The 19,284-nt window shown below is 40.5% G+C and overlaps 2 protein-coding genes across 2 annotated transcripts in view; both read right to left on the reverse strand.

Annotated features, from left to right (window-relative positions):
• LOC139152264 (ankyrin repeat domain-containing protein 1-like) overlaps positions 1 to 3,413 on the reverse strand; it is a 5,196-nt gene extending 1,783 nt beyond the window's left edge. Inside the window, exon 1 of the mRNA XM_070725406.1 lies at positions 3,284 to 3,413. The gene's annotated coding sequence lies outside the window, so the exon portion shown is untranslated. The remainder of the gene's footprint in view (positions 1 to 3,283) is intronic.
• A 1,093-nt stretch (positions 3,414 to 4,506) lies between these two features.
• LOC139151381 (acid sphingomyelinase-like phosphodiesterase 3b) lies at positions 4,507 to 18,176 on the reverse strand. Its single transcript, XM_070724149.1, has 6 exons — positions 17,793 to 18,176; positions 12,571 to 12,784; positions 11,946 to 12,193; positions 10,238 to 10,401; positions 7,544 to 7,724; positions 4,507 to 6,721 (listed from the first exon to the last, which is right to left on the reverse strand). The coding sequence occupies exons 1-6, from the start codon at positions 17,881 to 17,883 to the stop codon at positions 6,207 to 6,209; spliced, it is 1,413 nt and encodes a 470-aa protein (XP_070580250.1). The 5' UTR covers positions 17,884 to 18,176; the 3' UTR covers positions 4,507 to 6,206.
• Positions 18,177 to 19,284: the final 1,108 nt, after the last annotated feature.

Raw genomic sequence — 19,284 nt, forward strand, 5'->3', positions numbered from 1 at the left:
CTGCAGTGAGAGATCTTGCGGTATCCAGTTATCAGGCAACACCAACAGCTGACACGTACATGTCAAAGGTCATATCAGTGGGGTTTATGGCCTTTCGCATTTTCGACGTAGATGGCGCTTGTGAAATGACAATGTCTCCACCCGCTAAAAAAAGTGACCCCCTTCAGTGATGAAATGGAATTTACAGGTAAAAGTAAGCGCATTGAGAATCCACATTAGAAATACAAGTTTTAAGTCGACAAATTCCTGGTTCATGATCCATGAAATTAGGTGGAACGTATTCCACAGGGCTCTGCAGTGCTGTGGTCAATTTCTTCTGTGTCAAAACTTTTAGCATGTTGGAAAATATCATGTTTATGTCGAGATGAAAAAGAAGTGAAATTATGAGAAAGTAATGAAGAAAACTGAAATAGTCAAATCGCAGAATATACATTCAGTTGTTTTTCAATTTCAATCGTACGAAAACTGAAAAACATTCCTTAGATGAATACACTTTAATAATGTTTTGTTAGTGTTCGAGAAATGAAAACCAAAAGTTGACATTTTTGCGACTGAACTTCCAAGAGTATTGAGATCTTCATCTGTCTGGAGCAAGCAAAAAATCAACATGGGTGCGTGACGTGAAAAATCGTCAGTTACTTCGATTTTCAAGATATGTGGGGAAAATCAAAAGGGAAAGATACAACCAAACTTGTAAAACCTTTTGTCGCTAATTTTAATAAAACCTGTTTTTCTTTTGCAAATTTTGGATAAGCTAGATTTATATGATCATATTAAATACACCTTTGAACCAGTAAAAATATATTCTGTTCAGATCGAGTCCATATGCGGCGCTCAAACTTTTTCGTTGCTCCTCTCATAATTTAAACATTGAAAGAGGGAGACAATGTGGGCTTGACAGAGACTAGCGACTGTGTACACTTGCAGAGCTGAATGGGTTAGAAGATTACTATCATTTTCTGTTGGTGTATAATCTCTCTTGCTTGCTCTAACATACATGGATGCTCATCACCGCCACTTGATAGCCATTGATCAGTTGAGATTGGAATACAATTTTGCTCAGAGGTGAGGTAAATAAGTGATCAGGAGACATAGTCTTAGTGTTTCTTCTACTTTAATTCACCTAATGTTTCTATAAAAGACAGTGATGTGTTGAGAAATCAACCATTTATTGAGATTGGAATACAATTTTGCGGGTGAGGTGAATAATACGTGACTAGGAGACACTTCTTTAGTTCGCTACATTTCTATAAAAGGAAGATGTGTCCAAAAATCAAGCAATTTATTGATATATAGCAAAGTTGCCACGAGAAAAATTTACATGCAATCTTGTCAATGTTTTCTTCATTCTTCAGCGTGAACTGCCTCATTTTGATCTGAACTGAACTTTCATAGATTGGTGGGGGGTGGGGGGGTTAGATGTAACAGAGGGTGGGTTTCTATATCTTACTTCGTCCTCCTTCCAACCATTTTGTTTTTACTGTTGTCAGGCATTTCGAATTGATCTGAAATCACATCAAGACTCCGTGACAATTAGCAGAAGTAGTTCAAAGCCGAAGAAAGTCCCGCCTATGTACTGATGCTATTACTCTGAATTTGTTGATAATCAAATTTGTTGAATGTGGCACTTTGTGATCAGCCGGCTGAAGTTTAAGCATGCCATCTAGGGACTCCGAGATACCGCTCTTGTCGAATTTGGCATCCCTGCAGCAACTTATTTATACCCATTTAGCCTCTACACGTGCTTTGACAGCCTGGCTCTGCGTACTGCTTCTACCACCTTGTTCCTCTCTATCAGTTTCTTTCGGAAGTCTTCGCCGAAAAGTTGATTTCCGGACGGCGGAGGGCGGGCAGCCAGGTCTCCGAACTCGTCGAGCAAATTCAGGGCTGACAGGATAGTCTTGCGGCGTTCATGGTTGAAAAGTGCGACAGCGTGTCCGGTGAGTGTGACGCTCCTTTTCGCTAGGATTGTCACCGTTTCGTGGTCGACTTCAGTCGGATTCTTTTCCAGCTGGTCTAGCAAAGCAAATAAAGGGCCCATCGCATCCACAAAAATTTGGTAGAACGGAGAAAAAGCGTCGAATGCTTTCATAGCTTTGTCGACGGCTTGTTTGTCTCGTCTGCCGATCATGGCCGATAGGAAATATTCGTCCGGCGCAGGCCATTGAAGTGCAGGGATATCTGGTATCGGATTGACCTTGGAAATCACCATGCGATGTTTCTTGTACAGCCGGTGACGGAATGCTTCGTCTACAAAAGTTTTCAGCCTTTCGGTTGTCTGTCAGCGTTTGTATTTGATATTATAATCACTCTCAAGGATCTTTATGCCCTTTAATTTTGATTTTGAGTATTTATACATAGAATAACAGCCGGGTTCTTCATCATCCGATTGCTGTGTGGGAGGGCGTAAGCCATGCTCCTCGAACACAGAGTTAGAACTCGCCTTGTGAGCAGATGAGCTCGCTTTTGGGAGGTATGATGCTCCAGCGAGAAACTGACGCGACATTTGAGACGACTCCGTGAGTTCGTCTGCGCCGTCGTTACACTCTGTAGCGTTTCCTACGAATACGTTACGAGTGTTTGCTGATATTGGGCGAAGGTCGGGTGACGAGGCGTAAAAACTGTTAAAAGTACCGGCATTCGCTTGCCAGTGTGCGGGTTGTGACTGTCGCTGCCGCGGCAAGTCATCGAAGGTACCCGCTATTGAATGCGAGTGCGCCTGTAATTTAGTGGTCTCTCCACCCGAGGTAGGAGAAGCATCCACACTAAATTTCACCCTTTTCCCACCACTTTGGTATTCAGTGCGCTGTGACATATACTGGCGGCTAGTATCACGGTTCCTTTTTCGTGAGGTTGGATAGGTAGCTGGTGTGAGCGTCCAGCATCGCGTGATCTGCTCAATATTCGGGCGTCCTCTCTGTAGGCCTACCCGAAAGCAGCCATGCACTGAGAATTTTAGAAAGAGGCAGTTGTCTCCTTCCACGCACATTGAAGAATGGTCGCTTATAAGATCGGAGACGAATGGAACTGGATGAAGGCGACCTGTCTTATCTTTGAAATATGGAAAACGTGATCGTGGGTCAACGACGTTCACGCGACGAAAAGCTGGTAAGAGAAAATCCGGCATTTCTCCGCAATTTCTGTTGATTGCATTCCACAAAACGGCACGTTCTGATTCAAAGGTCAATCTGCAATAGAGGTCTGGAGATCCCGAATCGCCGCGACATTGTTCCCGGAGGGTATTCAAGTCGGTGAGAAAGTCCGGAATCAGTTGTCGACTTACCCGCGAGCTATCACCGAGAGCCGTCCGGTAGTGGGAAGATCCTGTACCGGTAGCTGTCTGTTGTTGTCCGGGGTGAGGCAAAGCAGAAACTCTAGCCTTGCTCGGTCTGAATACTGCGTCGCTGTGACTGGGATCAGCTATATTCGAGACTCTACTACCTGAATCGACTTCGTCGGTTTCCGTTGGGATGTCTTCATTATAGTTTAGCCATTCGCTTGCTGAATCCATGGCGGGAAAGTTGCTTGGGCTCGCATGGAATGTGGATGTGGCAACAGCAACTGACGAAAAGGCTCAGAATCGGTGATGGGTACCCATATAAGGCAAAGGAGATGGTGCTTGCGTTACGTAATGGCATTGCCCTCCCATGGTCCAATGCCAGACTGTTCGAACGCCCTCAAGCTTCAACGAACTCGATACGGTCTCCGGATTTGCAAGTATGCACGATAAGATTCTGGTCAAAGTACAGATCATGAATGATTGTCTAGGCGCCTGTTCTATCTCACGGAGCCCTAAAATAAAATGTGAAAACTTTTGAGGGTTTATCGCATGGTCCTTATTACACCGGGGAATCGAAGACAAAAACCATCAAACTATCGATTGGTCGTTTTCATTATATCGACTATCTGGCATAGAGTATCATCGTCTTAATGAAAATTAACATACTGATATTACTTGAACCTTTGATAATATTCTTTTTGACACTCATGACATGCATGATGAAAAACTCAATTTTTACATATAAGGCACTGCTCTTATTTTGGTTTTTCAAATTTGAATCGTCGTTTTGAATTATTAAGCGAAAAGTTTATGATACGGTTTTCTTGCTGATGGTTTTCTTTTGTGTTTAATGAAGTTTTATAATTAATTACGACAATCACTATGTAGTAGTTTTCTCATATTTTTGTTTATTTATTCATTCATCTACTTATTTTCTTAGGTTTCCATTGGTTTCTGGCAATGTGCACGTTTCCTTTTTTTGTTTTACACATGTAAATAGGGACATCTATGAAAAAAGATGATTGAAAAACTACTACTACTACTACTACCGCATAACTGCAGTGTCGGTCACCTTGTCTGGGATTACATATACTACTTTCACCCCAGGTTCACAATTGTCGAGGGAAAATCACAAGCCCAGTTTTGTCTCTTTCACGACACAAACTTGCCAGAACAATGTCAACAGCAGCACATTAATTGTAAAGATTTATACTCAGACCCAAGGATACATGTCAAAACTAATAACTTTATTTCGTCTTCTTTGACAGTAAAAAAACAGAATTAAACAGGGATTTGTTTTCAACCGATGCGCTGTTCAATTTGTATGTCAATGCTTTAAAAACGTATTTATATGTCAATGATTTAAAACCCTGTGTCTAAATATAAGTGAATACTGAACCACTAATGTTGAATAATACTCCAGTTACCACTTATTGTACGCTGAAGCCCTTGTCTTAACCTCTCCAACACTATCTAGATGGGTTGCAGATGGGTTTAATTACACATTTTGTTTACTTTGGAAACCCAAACAATGACGTATAGTAAATCTGCTTAGGTAGAAAAAGAAAAGCTTTGCTACTATGGTAATATATGCATCAAATTGCTTAGGAGCTAGTCACATACCTAGAATTGACAGTTAAATGAAATGGTACGTTTAGTGAAACAATTACAAAATTGGCTAAAAAATTATTATTGCACAACAATAAGATAAAACTTCCTCGTAAACGTATTTTGTGTTTTCATAATTAAAACCGGTTTTACTTATGGTTATGTAATATTGGGAGAGGACTTCGTGAATCATAAAAAGAGGGATAGAACATGAAAAACATTCATCTCAAATTTTGAAAAAATACCCTACAGTCTAAAAAAAATCATCTCAAATTTAGTAAAAACACTCTGCAGTCTAACAAACAAGCTTGCATTGCACAATATCAACATCTACAGTAACTTTAAGTTAAACTCAACGTATTAAGTAGATGTTGGGTACACTGTTTACAACATTACTCTAACCTTTTAATCTTGCCATAGAAGCTTCCATGGAGCAATTACTAAAGAATACTAACAGAACAGTGGATCCTGGTTTAATTGTCTAAATGCTTTAATCAAAGAAAATGGAATGAACTTTCTCCTTAAAAAAGTTTTGTCACTGACACACCCAGAAGTTGTATGGGATGATGGCAACAATGTAAATACGAAGTCTCGACTTATGAAGAGAGTAAACTAAGAATGTATGCCAAAATAAAACATTACTTTAGATATGAACCATTATATACTTGAATCTAAACAATTACAAGCATGAAGAGGAGAAAAGAAACTACTCACCAAGCTATGTGTAAGTTATCATGACCAAGGAAAAGGGCAGACATACTATTCCAAAAACTCCAATTACTTAAGGATACTGTAATCAATATAACACTAATAGCATTGAAGGTGGAATGCACTTTTTGTTTGTCTGTCGACAGTATGAAGTTCAAAGAAAATTTCTCAACAAAATGGAACTACCATTTGAAGCACAAAAATCGTCTTATTTTCTTAGTAACAAAACTGGTGTCATTTAATGATCAACATGCAGACTATATTTCTACAAATGATGTATAAACTGAGAAATACCTCGATAATTTTTAATATTTATCTTATTGTGTCAGAAAAATTAAAACTTGTTTTACATAACGCTTTTATTGCCACAAAATTTTATTTGAATCCTTTATTTTAAAGCAAGCAATAAACAGTTACTGTATTATAATGATTATCATGAACCTAATGTTATCGTGAATCAGTAATATCACTGTCAAACGATCCACGATAGATTTAGTTTGCATTCGCTTGCGTCTTTGCATTGTCTTCTACTCGTAAAAATTGCACACGTTACAATGTACCTGCACCCGTTTGTGGTTAACGTCCAGTTTTCAAAGGAACTAGTGGCAGGCTAGATAAGGTAGCTACACCTGGTCACGGCAACCATTGACAGCAATATTGGTATGGTTTCTACAGCGTTTATATGACCGGTGGATGTACCTTCCATGCACGCATCGAACTCTTCCATCTTTATGTTTGTAATGGCGCAGATGTGCGTCCTCTTGCACACTTCATCGCACGGCGACGTGTCGTAACTCACAGAGTTGTACAGATTGTATTTTGCGAAGTTCTCGCTGCCCTCGGGTCGCATGGATTCCACCAATCCATGCAGTGATTCGGTCGTAACGTCATCGATCGAATAAGCTTCTGTAGCGATGTATTCTTGCACCCATGACGGTTGCCCCTTTTCGTTGGCTTCAGTCAAGTTTGTCATGTATTGGATGATGTCCAATAGTTTTCCCGTCGACCGCTGAAACTTCACCAATCTGATGGCGGGATTATTGGCGCCAAACTCGGGCCTGTAGACATACTTGTTTCGCCATGGAACGACGGCAGGCGCCAGCAACATTGAATTGATGGGTTCACCTGTGTGAAGTTGTTAGAAGGAGAGATGGAGAAGGTAGTATAGTACGCGCCCAGAGAAAATGAAAGATTTAAATTCTAATTTTTTTAGATTTTAGATTTTCCTCAGGGAAACTTAAACCATGTTCATTTCCGGTCGAGAGTAGAATTAGAGATCACCACACAAATTTTGGTGATTATTAATAAATTTGAATCCCGAAAATCCACTGATAATAAAATTGCCAATAGCTTTTAATTATAGGCGAGGAAAATAAACTTTCGGTGTTCACAGAACAGTTACTGAAAACCTAATACGAGGCCCACACCGACAGTACACAAGCAAGTGTTGACTTTTGAAAAAAAACTTATGGGAGTCCGATTATATCTGTCCAGAGGAGGTTCTACCGTAAGAGTTGACCCTTACAAAATTAATATTACGCTAAAACCATTCTCTATTGTGAGCTATTTTGCAAACTTTTGGCAAGCAAGGACACATATTTGATTTGATTGTTGGAGCAACAAAATGTAAACGCTGCCACTGGCGATGAGTACACCGTATGACGGCGCGCAGCGCTTGGTATACCATGTATACTATGGAGTTGGCGGAGAGTCATACAAGACTGAATCTTTCAGTCTCGGGAAACTACCAGGCTAACATGCACGATGAAAGCCGCGAAGGATTTTTCAAAACTTTTTTTTTTCAGAAATTCGGTCGGTGAAAATAATATAGGAACTCATCATCAACCAACGTATCCTCGCATGCCGGCTTGTGACATACGTTACCGACTTCTCGTATATTTGTATTCCTGCCAGAAAAGGCTTTTTAAAACGCTAAGAAAGACTTACCATCTTGGTTGTAGTAGATTTTAAAATGATCGCTATGGTGGTGCGCGTAGAATTGGCCAACGATGATGTCGGCGTACTTCTCCATGATTCCGGTGTACCTCGCGTTGTACTCTGGGTAAAACCATGGTGGAGACAGGGATTTCTCCGGGTGGCCAGGCGGAATGTGCGCCACCACCCAAACCTGCAAATCGGAAGAGAAAACAGATCGCAGCTTGAGTCTATGACGACAACGTGGATTGAAATGGTCTAGAAGTATGTGTGCATGATTATTGTGCAAACAACATCTCCCGTTTTCAGTTTTTTTGTGTGGTTTTCATAGCAGCTTTGTGATTACAATGTGGTGCTATTTATTTATTAACCATTTATTTACTTATTTACTAGTTTATTTGTTTATTTACTTATGGCAGTCGCGTCTCCAGAAATTGTGGTCTATGATTCGAATAGCAAGACAGAGAAATTATTTTCAGTTTACTATAACCATCAAAAATGTTTCAACGTTGGGGATATAAAATGGAGATGGTCCGGGAAGAATTGGTATAAAAATACCGTCAATGACGCTGTACCTTCTCTAATGTGTGGCCAGGTCAGGTAATTGGTTGTTGGCATGGAGTTGTTGGTAAATAGTTGATGATGTAGGGGCATGAGGTGGGATATGGACCCAAAGAACCCAAAAGATGATTAAATACATCAATCAAAAAAATTCTAAGCTACAGTATAAACTGCCTAAAGATAGTTCAATGAGGGAAAAAGTTAAATAATTCAGAAATAAGAATTCACAGTCCAAAATAGTAATGACGCACTTCCTTACTGACCTGAGTGCATGTGAAATACACAACCTGGCATCTGTAAATTAAATGTATACCAAGTGATCATTTTAAGTCACTTTTAACTGTTTTTAATGGATTTTCCAAAGAGTCCTGTGAAAATGATGAAAAACGCTTATCTGGTCTTGTGTTTGTATAACCTCATGGCTGATAATTGTCATAGTATTGAAAAAAATTGAAAGTGAAGAAATTACTGTTTTTAATAGGCATATTTTCCTTGAAATACATGACCGTGTAAAGAATATATGCTAAAAGTGTTTAAGAGTAATTTCTTTTTAAAAAATAATTTAATCTGTGACCAAAGGATTTTTATTCTTTGAGTTTACAAATTCAAACATTGCAATTTGTTCAATCATCTTGTGCAGTGCAAAATTTATAAAATGACTGAAAAACAAAAAAAATTGGCAGAATTACAGTCTTTGTGAAGTAAAATTATGGGTTGACATCACGATAACTGTTAATCTGTTTGAAGTACTAATATACTATAATTTAAAAAAGAAAAGTTCATGCGGAAACGGTAAAATATATTGTCAGCAATGTAGTGTTAATTTTGACTTTACATCAAAATATGCCTTTGCTGGATACCAAATATATAGGGCGAAATATTAAAATCAGCCATGTGCAGCAAAATCCACACAACAGCGCTAGCATTGATCCTTTTCTAATTTGATTTGATTTGCTCATGTTATCCTTGTATGACAGTCAGTACAATATGGAACTTGAACACAACACAGTGAATAAGTATGCTGTAAATGAAATGGTGTGGCTGCATCCACATGCAGCAATAGGAGTGCCTTTGTCTCTCATCCCTCATTTCCAACCTGTCCCATCCCTGACAAAATAGTTTGGTCTTATATTTATAATGTTAATAATTTCTGTATTTGTTAAAATGTGCGCATCTCAAAAACTTTTGATCATAAACATTTTCATTGTTTTTTATAGCTGACCAGTCAGTTAACCTGTTTATATTGAATATTGCGCATTTTTCCGCAGTATTTGACATTTTCTGAATACCTTCTTATTCAGTTTGTCATTTTCTAAAAGTTTAAATGCTCCATTGTGTGGTCAAGCTTTCCACAAGCATCAAATGTGGTACTTCATATAGGAGGGTCTGCCTCTAGAGGGCGGGCATCATGAATAGTGTTTGTTGGTTAATTCCTCCACGTAAACTTCTGATTGTATGTACTGTAAACATTGAACATGGCCGACGTCCGATTTTCCTGTCTAAAACTTTCACTCATTTTCGTTCATATGACTCTGAAACTCCAGGAAACGATTGGGAAGAAAGGGTTATCTTGAAATATTGAGGTACTCGCCGATATTTTGCAAAATTAAATGAGAAAAAATGCAAGGAAAATGCCGACAGGCTTACACAATAACAGTTTTCAGACTCGGAGGCATATGATCATCTCTGCAGATTATGCAACAGGCCAAGATCACGTGAGGCCATGAGGGGATATCCACGCAACTCAGTACCAAACACTAGCGCTCACAGAGTGAGCAAACACAAAGTGAGTACCCCTAACGTCAGCTCAGTAGTCTGTAATAGATTGTAGTCAACTAAGAAACCTTGGAGAAAGAACACTGTGGCTATGCCGCTAAGTCCCTTTTGATTTTTGTCATAGCTCAAAATCGTTCTCCCACACCTCAACCTGAGCCATGAACACCCCCACCGGTTTATGATATGACCCATCACAATGGCATGACGTCAACGGATCTTGACAGACGGAAGTCTTGACAGACGGAAGTACTTGACAGCAGCATACTGGTTTTCAACTCTAATACCTTCTCTGTCTATAAATAGACACGAGAAGGTAAAAATGGGCTGAAAAAGGTTTGTAAATAAACTATAGGTTCAATCTTGACAAACCTTTTCATCAGCGACTTTGGCTGCCTCTAGGGTGTCCTCGATCCAAACAAACTGGTCGGCTGGGTCAGGCATATCTTTAGTCACTTTATTCGACGTGTAGTAAAGATTGTTGTTCGGAACGATGAGGCGAATTCCATTGTCCATTTTCAGAGTGTAATATCCGGCTGTGTGGCAGACGAAAGACAAATCAAACCCTCTGACTTAGATACTTAGAATGAAAATACTCTGGATTTATAGTTTATGGTGCAGGTGTCTGTAAATTCAAGACGCCCTTGCTCTCCCTAAAATTATTTCCACAAATTTGCACTAGGACTAACTGATATGAAACTGTATGATGCCTTTCAATGTCTTGGCCTCTTGCAAATTACCATTCATTATTCAAACAGTGCCAATCAAAACCTGAACAGTTTTGCAGTTTTCGAAACAATCTAAACTTTACAAATTTGATTCTAATCAGATGATGAGCCCTTCTCCAGAGATCGCGCCTGAATAACCGCACGACTGTAGCTGTCTAAAGCAAACACGTGACATATAATTTGAAGCCTGTGATAGGGATCCCGATCGCCTTCCCGCTGCCAAAATCACATTCTGTTAACCTTGCAAGGGGCCCTACGTCTACTAAACGTCTGCTCAGAATTCATGTATATTTAGGTGAGATGTGAAAATCGTATTGAGTGTGGTATAGGAAAGTAAATCGAGGGATATATCCAAGGACCGATCTCCGATTCGGAAGTAATGTCGGTAGTATGCACCTCGAAAAGATCGCGCCCTGGGGACAGATATTCGGACTCTCAAATTTTTACAATTCTATTCTTATCTATCACTTGTGGGGGGGGGGGCTGATTTTGACGCTCTTGGAGAAAGGAAAACTTTCACCGGCTTAGTTTTTTCGAAAATCAAAAATTTTATTTTCTCTCCATAGACTTAACACAGGGATGGCGGCCATTTTGAATTTCAAATATTGGTAAATCTTGGGTAATTTGTTTCTACAGTACTAAAGTTTGCATGGCGACACCTGATGTTTATTCTTGATTTTGAAAGAGAACGGTTGAAAGATTCCTTAAGGACAGTTTGAGCAAAAATTTTAAGTCTTTCACTTTCGAGGCGCATACTACCTTAAACTTTTGCTCAAACTTTCCTCATGGAGATTTTCAATCATTCTTTAATCATATCAAGAATGAAAATCAGGGGTCACCGTGCAAAGTTTGCAAAGTTAGAGAAGGCAATTACCGACATTTATCGATAATTCAGAATGGTCGATTGGTCACTATTCCTGTATTGACGCTATGGGGAAAATCAATTTTTTGACTTTCGAAAAACTAAGACGGTGAAGATTTTTCTTATCCCAAAAGCTTTAAAATGAGCCCCTACATGTAGTAGTTCAGAAAAGAAATGTAAAAATTTGAGAGTCAAAATATCTGTCTCCTAAGCGCATTCATCAAGTTCAAGAGAAAGTGAAGGTATTTTAAAAGACACTGAACTTTGTGTCTTGACGAGAACCAAACGATAAATAACATGGATGAAGTCGAATCCATGAAACATTTTGGCCGAGAATTAAGGATTCCGAAATATTCTCGCTTCATGCACTTTCACCAGGCATGTATATCTCTGTGAATTTGTGTCTGTTCACTAAAACGATTTCTGTTGATTCGTATCACATTGTAAGTTGATAACTACATGACACGTCCGACCAATTTATGGCAATTACCTGTTTTCAAAGTGTCCACTGCTGTAGGGTCGTCAGTCAACCAAGAACTCCAGGCCGCCGCTATGGCATCATACTGGGCACTGTTGTAAGGGGGCAGCTGGTTGCTAGGGTGATAGTCGTGGTTTGCGATGGCCGGGTAGACTTGGGTGTTGGGAAATTCGCCCTTGATAATGTTCGTCAAGTTTTGTATGATCTCTGTCATGAGTTCCTCGCCGACCATAGAGTCGGGCACGTGTGCAGCATCGTCTCTGCAGAGCAATGTAGACAGAGTGGAGAAGGGCTGTTAATTGGAAAGGGATGGTCACAAGCAATGTGGACGTTTTTGATAAAGCTTTCCAAGTGACGTATTAGTCGACGAAAATAGTACATACTTGATGGGGATGTGGCATATGTGCTCCTATTCTACCTGACAATATCTGAATTTTATTAGCGACATGGACTTATTTCCACACACTCAGCCACCCGGGCTTAGCCACAGGTGCTCTAAAAGGTTATGGAACAATAGGAATGTTCAACACTCCACGTACCCATGTCAACGGTCGTGCGCCCCCTGATGAATGTTGGGACCCACCGATACACAAAAAATAAACACGCCAAACGGAAAGGGTTACAACAATCTATTTACCCGGTCCAAATGATGAAGTCAGCGTCACTCTTCAGTTCCTTCATACCCTGAACCGCTGCTATGATCAGACTCAGCGGTGAATCGCACTCGTAGTCGCCATAGTAGCCAAGCGCCTCAGCGGCTGTCTCGTTCCAGTAGTGGCAGTAGTATGAGGCGACGCCCTCTGTGGAGTACTGGTTGTCGTAGTGGAAATCGGCAACATGCCAAAAGTAACCTGTGGAACAGATTTTATCTTTTTAGTCAGATGGCAGATACTAAGACAGAGGACGAACCTTTCTCTGTGTCTACGAAAGGCTAACAGTGTACCAGATACTGTGAATTTTGCATGTTGAAAAGTGTGGCACTGCGTTGTTGTATTGTGTATCTTTTTTTGCGGTGTACCGAATGCCGGAATAGATATGGTAACGTCAGATATTTGGACGTACTCTTAAACTTTTACAAATCTTTTCTGATATACCACTTGTGGGGTTCATTTTAAGCTCTTGGTGTAAAAAAAAAATTACCGGCTTAGTTTTTCGAAATTCGAAAATTTTACTTTTCTCTATAGAGTTAACACAAGGATGGCGGGCATTTTGAATTTTGAATTTCGGTAAATCCTGGGTTATTTGTTTCTCTAATACCAAAGTTTGCACGGTGACCCCCGATTTTTATTCTTGATTTTGAAAGAGAATGGTTGAAAGATTCATTAAGGAAAGTTTGAGCATAAGTAACTCTTTCACTTTCGAGGCGCATACTACCTCAAAGCGCTTTACATCATGTACCATGCTAAGTAAAGACATATAGTTTCCTGAGGTGTGTGTCATATTTGTAGCGTGGCGAACAGAATTATATTTGGCCTTCAGGTAGAATGCGCCACAAAACAGATATTTCGGACCGTCTCTAAAAACTTTTACGTTATTCTTTTTGGCCGACCACTTGTGGGGGCTCATCTTGAAGCTGTGGTGTCAATGCATACATGAAACAATGTGTGCACTCGAAAGTAGTTCGGACACTGAAGTTGATTTGTTTTTGTTTTCAAGCATATCCTACACACTTTGCTAAATTGGTTTGCCTGTTTCGATTGTAATATGAGACGTTATCATGTTGTCGTAATATGTGCAAAGCCTCGTTGCCGAGGAAACGAGGCTTACGTCGAAGGGCAGCAACTTCTGTATCTCAAATACTCTGGTAATTATGAGAGTAGGGCTATGACGTGGATGATCGTATGCGTGGCATACCGTCACCATTACTTGTACTCTGGTCCTCTGCCCAATTTCTACTGTTGGCTGAGCGCGCCGGCAACGGTAGTAATTGGGCAGGGAACAACACTAGCTGCTTTTTTATTATGCATGATATGTGCATCGACTGTACTAAGAAGATAAATCATATTTAGCCTATTTGTTCGTTTAGTCTTATTGGTGATGGAAGTCCAGCTTTTCCTTGGCATTAGTTGTTTGTGATAATTTCACGTAGAATGGCGGATGTCGCAGAAAAGTTGGGGGGACAGAGTCGTGGCGCCATCGTGCGACAATGCTCCAATCTTGTTGGAAACTCTTGCACCTGTCAGCATACACTACCAAACATGCTTCACCGTCTCAAGCGGTATCTCTGGTTTAAGGTCAAAGTGTCACTAATTCCTTAAAATTTGTAGAATTGCATAATGTTTATTCATGGAGATAGAAAATCAGATGAGATCAACGTTAACTTGCAGCTTTATCTGCATGACGTAAGAGGTCGAACGCTGGTACTGGCTGCCATGCCAACGATATCTCCGAGTGTGTTAAAAGAAATCACGTATACATCGCTGACAAGTTGCTTTTCCAGGGAACATCACTCATCATGACACATCGTTACGTGACATAATTTTGCTGCATTTTGGAAAACTATATCGTCGTTAAAAGTGAATCGTCAGCAGACACACAATGTCACAGAACAGTGCAATATTTCCCATCGACCAAAATTAAACACCGTTTTCTATATTGAAACCAGGTTTTTCAAAATAGAAGGGTAGTAGGGTTGTCACGAGAAGGCGAACCCCTCCCAACAGCTGTCCTGACGGCTTCAGCCCTCTGACATCGTAGATGATTGCAGTGGTTTACAATACGCCGCTAGAAGGGCCACCAATGAAGCAAACATACAGTAGCAAATACCCACATACTACAGCTAGCATCGCCTGGACTCGGTTCACGTGGACGAAACAACAATAAGTTGCCTGTAACAGACTACTGATAATAATTGTTTGTCTTTTTATCATTTCATCAATGGCCATTCGACTCCGGTTGGCTCTGCTATGGCGAAGCGTGGTCGATCATTTGAACATGGCGAATGCATCGGAGTGGAATTTGCTCAGTAAAGGTGAACAGACACCAGAGACCTGCATGCATCTCGTTCACTCCGGTCCTCCAAAGTATTCCACGTTAAGGTCCAAGACAAGAAATTTGACCTTTTTAATCTAACAATTCTCTAACAGTTAATAAGCTCAGAACCCCCGTAATGTATACATTTTCTGAAAGCCTAGATATACGGGAACATTTTGGTAACCACAGTGTCACCATTGTTTACATCACTATCACGTGACAAGGTAATTTGCAAAACCTTTCAAAAATCGGTTTTCCCTACGTTTTGTCTCAATACTCCAAAATATCTGACTCAAACTTGCTGGAATTCAAGCTGTCACAACGCTCTTCCAAAGTGTGTCTCAGATTTTTTATATCTTGCTTAGTTTTTTTGGAGCACAATTTTAAAGAAATCAACTACGGTTAAATTCACTGCTCTGGAAGTTTTTCTGGCATAAAAACTGTTTAAGAAGGTTTAAAAAAATTCTGAGACACACTTTTGAAGACCCTTAGGACAGCTTGCGCTCACACAAATTTCAGCCACATATCTCAAAGCATTGAAACAAAACAGAGGGAAAACCGATTTTTGAAAGGTTATGCAAATTACCTGTCACGTGATAGCTATGTCAACAATGGTGACACTATGGTACTCAAAATGTTCCCCTATATCTACGCTTTCTGAAAATATATAATTTACGGGGGTTCTGAGCTTATTAAACACTAGAGAATTGTTAGTTTAAAATGGTCAATTTCTTGTCTTGGAACCTTAACACGACCGATCACAAATACATGAAATATTCAGCCATTACTTGTCTGAGCAATTTTGAGGTTTGCAGTCGACAAGAGTTTTGTCAACGCAAAGACAAAGCATAGACCTTAAAGTCTATGGACAAAGCGAGTCATTTCTTCCAAAACACAAACTTCAGAAACTTCTACACACACACACACACACGCACACACACACTCTCTCTCTCTCTCTCTCTCTCTCTCTCTCTCTCTCTCTCTCTCTCTCTCTCAGCTCGCAAAAAACGAGTCGGATCAGTGCGTAACAGATACAGAACGTCTTGGGATTTTCCGTAAAATGTTGATGATCTTTGCAAAGGGATAGCCCACCTTAGGAAGGTCTCATAAGATCACAAAATGAAGCAAGCGACACCGAAGTGAATACAGTGAATTCTACTGAACTTATTTAATCCTTTCCTCTAGCAAAGTCCAGCTAGGCCAAAGATAAGCTCATGAAAACGACTAGGTGAGATGGCAAGCCTCGAGCATGCCCCAAACCAAATCATGGAATTCGAACAGTAATGGTTTTGTTTCGGTAGTTTCTGGTGTGTGTGTTTTTTATGCGGCAGATTGTACAAGGGGAAAAAGTGAGTTTGTGGCCACTAATATAGGGCGAGAGGCATTAAATTCTCGAATTGAGGCGAGCAGAGAAAGAAAAAAATCAGCTAAAATGATTTTGTGTTTGATATGGGGCACGCAAGCCGTTAGGTAGCAGTGAATTCGAGTGACAGACCTAGAGGTACAGGTATGTGCACACTAAATAGCAAGTTCTTTGCATATACAAACATCTTTTGAATACAGAGCTGAAAGCAAATACTCAGAGTAGATCTAGGGAAAGTCTACATTTGCAAATTTGAGATGGAGAGCTACGCTATAAAATATAAGCTGGGCAATTAAGACATAACTTTCGCGGATTGTCATAAATATCAGGCTTGATGCAATGTTACTGCAAACATTGCGCTTTTTAACGGGTATTACGTTCGTCATTCTTTGTTGATGAATCCACTGTCCCTCTATATATAGACCGATATTTATCCATCCCGCCGACCCTGGAGAAAGTCTAGGTTTTTCCAGGGTGATATGAGTCACTGACGCCGCACTGTACCATCTGTTTGCACGTATTCGTTACCATCTTCGCAAAGCCTATTCGCACAGTCGCGCAAAGTTTGGTCATCATCTTGCTGACGTCAGCAACGTCTAGTCTATAGTATACTCCGTATTCGCAGTGGGTTCAGGTTCCCACGCAGACAATATTACAAGCTCTTGTACAATATCCAGAGAAAACACCGTGTACAATAAGGCCATTGAGTACAAGCATGGAGGTGTCCCATACATCACCAGATCGTTGTGAAGACAATGTAAATGTAAATATTGAGCCCTGCCTATACGCTGGAGAAGAAGTGCAAGTATTTTTTCTGCGAAAGTATGAAACACTTGCAGGGTTGTCTCTTGCATACATGTTGTATGTCAATAAACAAACGTTGATGTCAAACCATAAAGAGCAGTGGCCTGTGCTGAGCAGCTTACCATGTCCCGACATTTACTGGTGTCCCTACGTTTATCAAAGCTGTAGAGAGTAGACTGTATGATCAAAGCATAGACAATACAGGGGGAAATACTATTATCATGTTATGATCTAGGGAAAGTTCCATGGTCAAAGTAACGCCGTTCGAAACTCCAATCATTGTTGCATTGAATTGCTATGCAGCACACCAGGTGAGCGGACTCATACTGCAGAGCCCTGAAGCACCAAAGGTTTGTTCGCATTCCTGTGAACAAATACATGGCTTGATGATGGTCGCACAACATCATCCGAAGGTCAAACTCACGATCAAGCACCTTTCAAGGTCGACACTAAGCGAATATATTAATAAGCTACAATCAATAGCACAACCTCCTTAATTTCCCGCGTACCTGAAATCAATTTAAATCCGAGGTCTTTCCTCAAAAGAATCTCGCCAAATGCAACCTTGCAAGGGTTTGAAATTAGGTTTAGGGTTAGTTGTATGTAAGGTTGGCGTTAACATAATGCAAAATGTAGTATACCCTACCGGGAAAAAGGAAACGGAGAAGGGATCACAAGGTTGTCCTCTAATTAAATTTCCCCTACGGCATGGCACTCACCTATGTCGTCGGCGTTCTCGCATTCAGCCAAGGACGCGGTCCCCAGGAGCAAAAGAACAGCAAACATGCTATGTAATTTCACCGTCCCCATACCCTGTGCAGCGTACTCAATGCGACGAAGGGTAGTGAAGTCAGCGGATTAGCCGTCCTGGGCCACCAAGCACCCTGTTTTAGAGCCACGTACGCTACACACGATTGGTAACTAGAAATGGAAGGGCTTTCTCTTGTAAGTAGCGCTAGCGGGCCAGTCGTCTTTCAGCTGGAATATGACGTCAACTCCTGACGGTATACAAGAGGTCAGCAGTTTGTGGCGGGTAGTACGATCAGGCTAGCCCAGCCATAAACAGATAACAGTACATGCATGAAGGTACATGTTGATGCAATGGGACTTTCATAATATGCAAATTTTGCTTGTTTAATACACCGGGTACCCTCAGAAAAGGTGACCTTTGACAGGTAATCCTCGACTGAACAGCTTCATTGATTCATACGTCTACTACTACTCAAAACAAGCTGATTAGCTTACATATTGTCCACAAGCAGGTATCAAGAAAAACCTGCATTTTTATCAATATTGATGAAACATGAATATTATTGATGAATGCATATTTCTATATTGTCGGGACTGTCCTCCCCTGCATTGGCTACATTGAGAAAATGATTGATAACCCGTCTGGGACTCTCATAATGTAGCCAGCATGGTCGCAACCTCTCTGCTATCATGGAGGTATGCTGTTATGAAGCACAGCCGTCAAAACAAGTGTGTAATAAGGGCTCTTACTGACAGCATGGAGCTCCTATTTTTAGCTTCATGCTGACAGCAACGTCACACACATAAGGTTTACGAGAGGGCGATTGGGAACATAAATTATGGGCCTGGGTAAGAAATATTAGCAAAGCGTACGGTCCATATCGTCAGGATGGAATTCTAGATAGCTAAGCTACGAAGTCCCACTATGAGATGTAAAACACAGATAGTTGATGACAAAATCTAGGTTGTCAAGACGCAATTTTGACGATTTTTCCCGTCATACATGCCGTTTCAACATGGCGGCCTAAGATAACGTCGATGCGAAGGCAGCAGTCGTGGTAAGTTTTTACCGTTATTTTTAGTTTTGAAGTGAGAAATCGTGAAAAAATGTATCGCCTTCCGGGTCAAATATCATGGAAAATGCCCTCGTGAAGTATTTTTGTCGAACGTTTGGTATTTTTAGATAAGATAGATGTTAATTGCGGACTGCTGTGGGTCTGCTAAGCAGATCTGTGCGATATCCATAGAAAACCACGTGCGTATCAGTACAAGTATGGTACACGGTATGGTGCAGTGCAGTGCAATTTAAGATCTCAACTCGTTGACTTGGTCGTATACAACATGCGACTTCTACCATCTGATCTTTGAGATTACCGTATGTGCAGGGTCTAGCTTATTAAATGGTACTCATGCAAAGTTTGCTCTATTTCCTATTAGTATTTGCAAAATCGCACAGATCTG

This window comes from Ptychodera flava, chromosome 15 (assembly GCF_041260155.1).
Source record: "Ptychodera flava strain L36383 chromosome 15, AS_Pfla_20210202, whole genome shotgun sequence".
Classification (NCBI taxonomy): domain Eukaryota; kingdom Metazoa; phylum Hemichordata; class Enteropneusta; family Ptychoderidae; genus Ptychodera; species Ptychodera flava.

Coding starts and splice junctions, on each gene's coding strand:
- LOC139151381 (XM_070724149.1), bottom strand. CDS start 17,883: ATGGGGACGGTGAAATTACATAGCATGTTTGCTGTTCTTTTGCTCCTG. Junction 10,402..11,945: donor AGTGGACACTTTGAAAACAG/GTAATTGCCATA, acceptor TCTGCCACACAG/CCGGATATTACACTCTGAAA. Junction 6,722..7,543: donor AATCTACTACAACCAAGATG/GTAAGTCTTTCT, acceptor AACTTCACACAG/GTGAACCCATCAATTCAATG.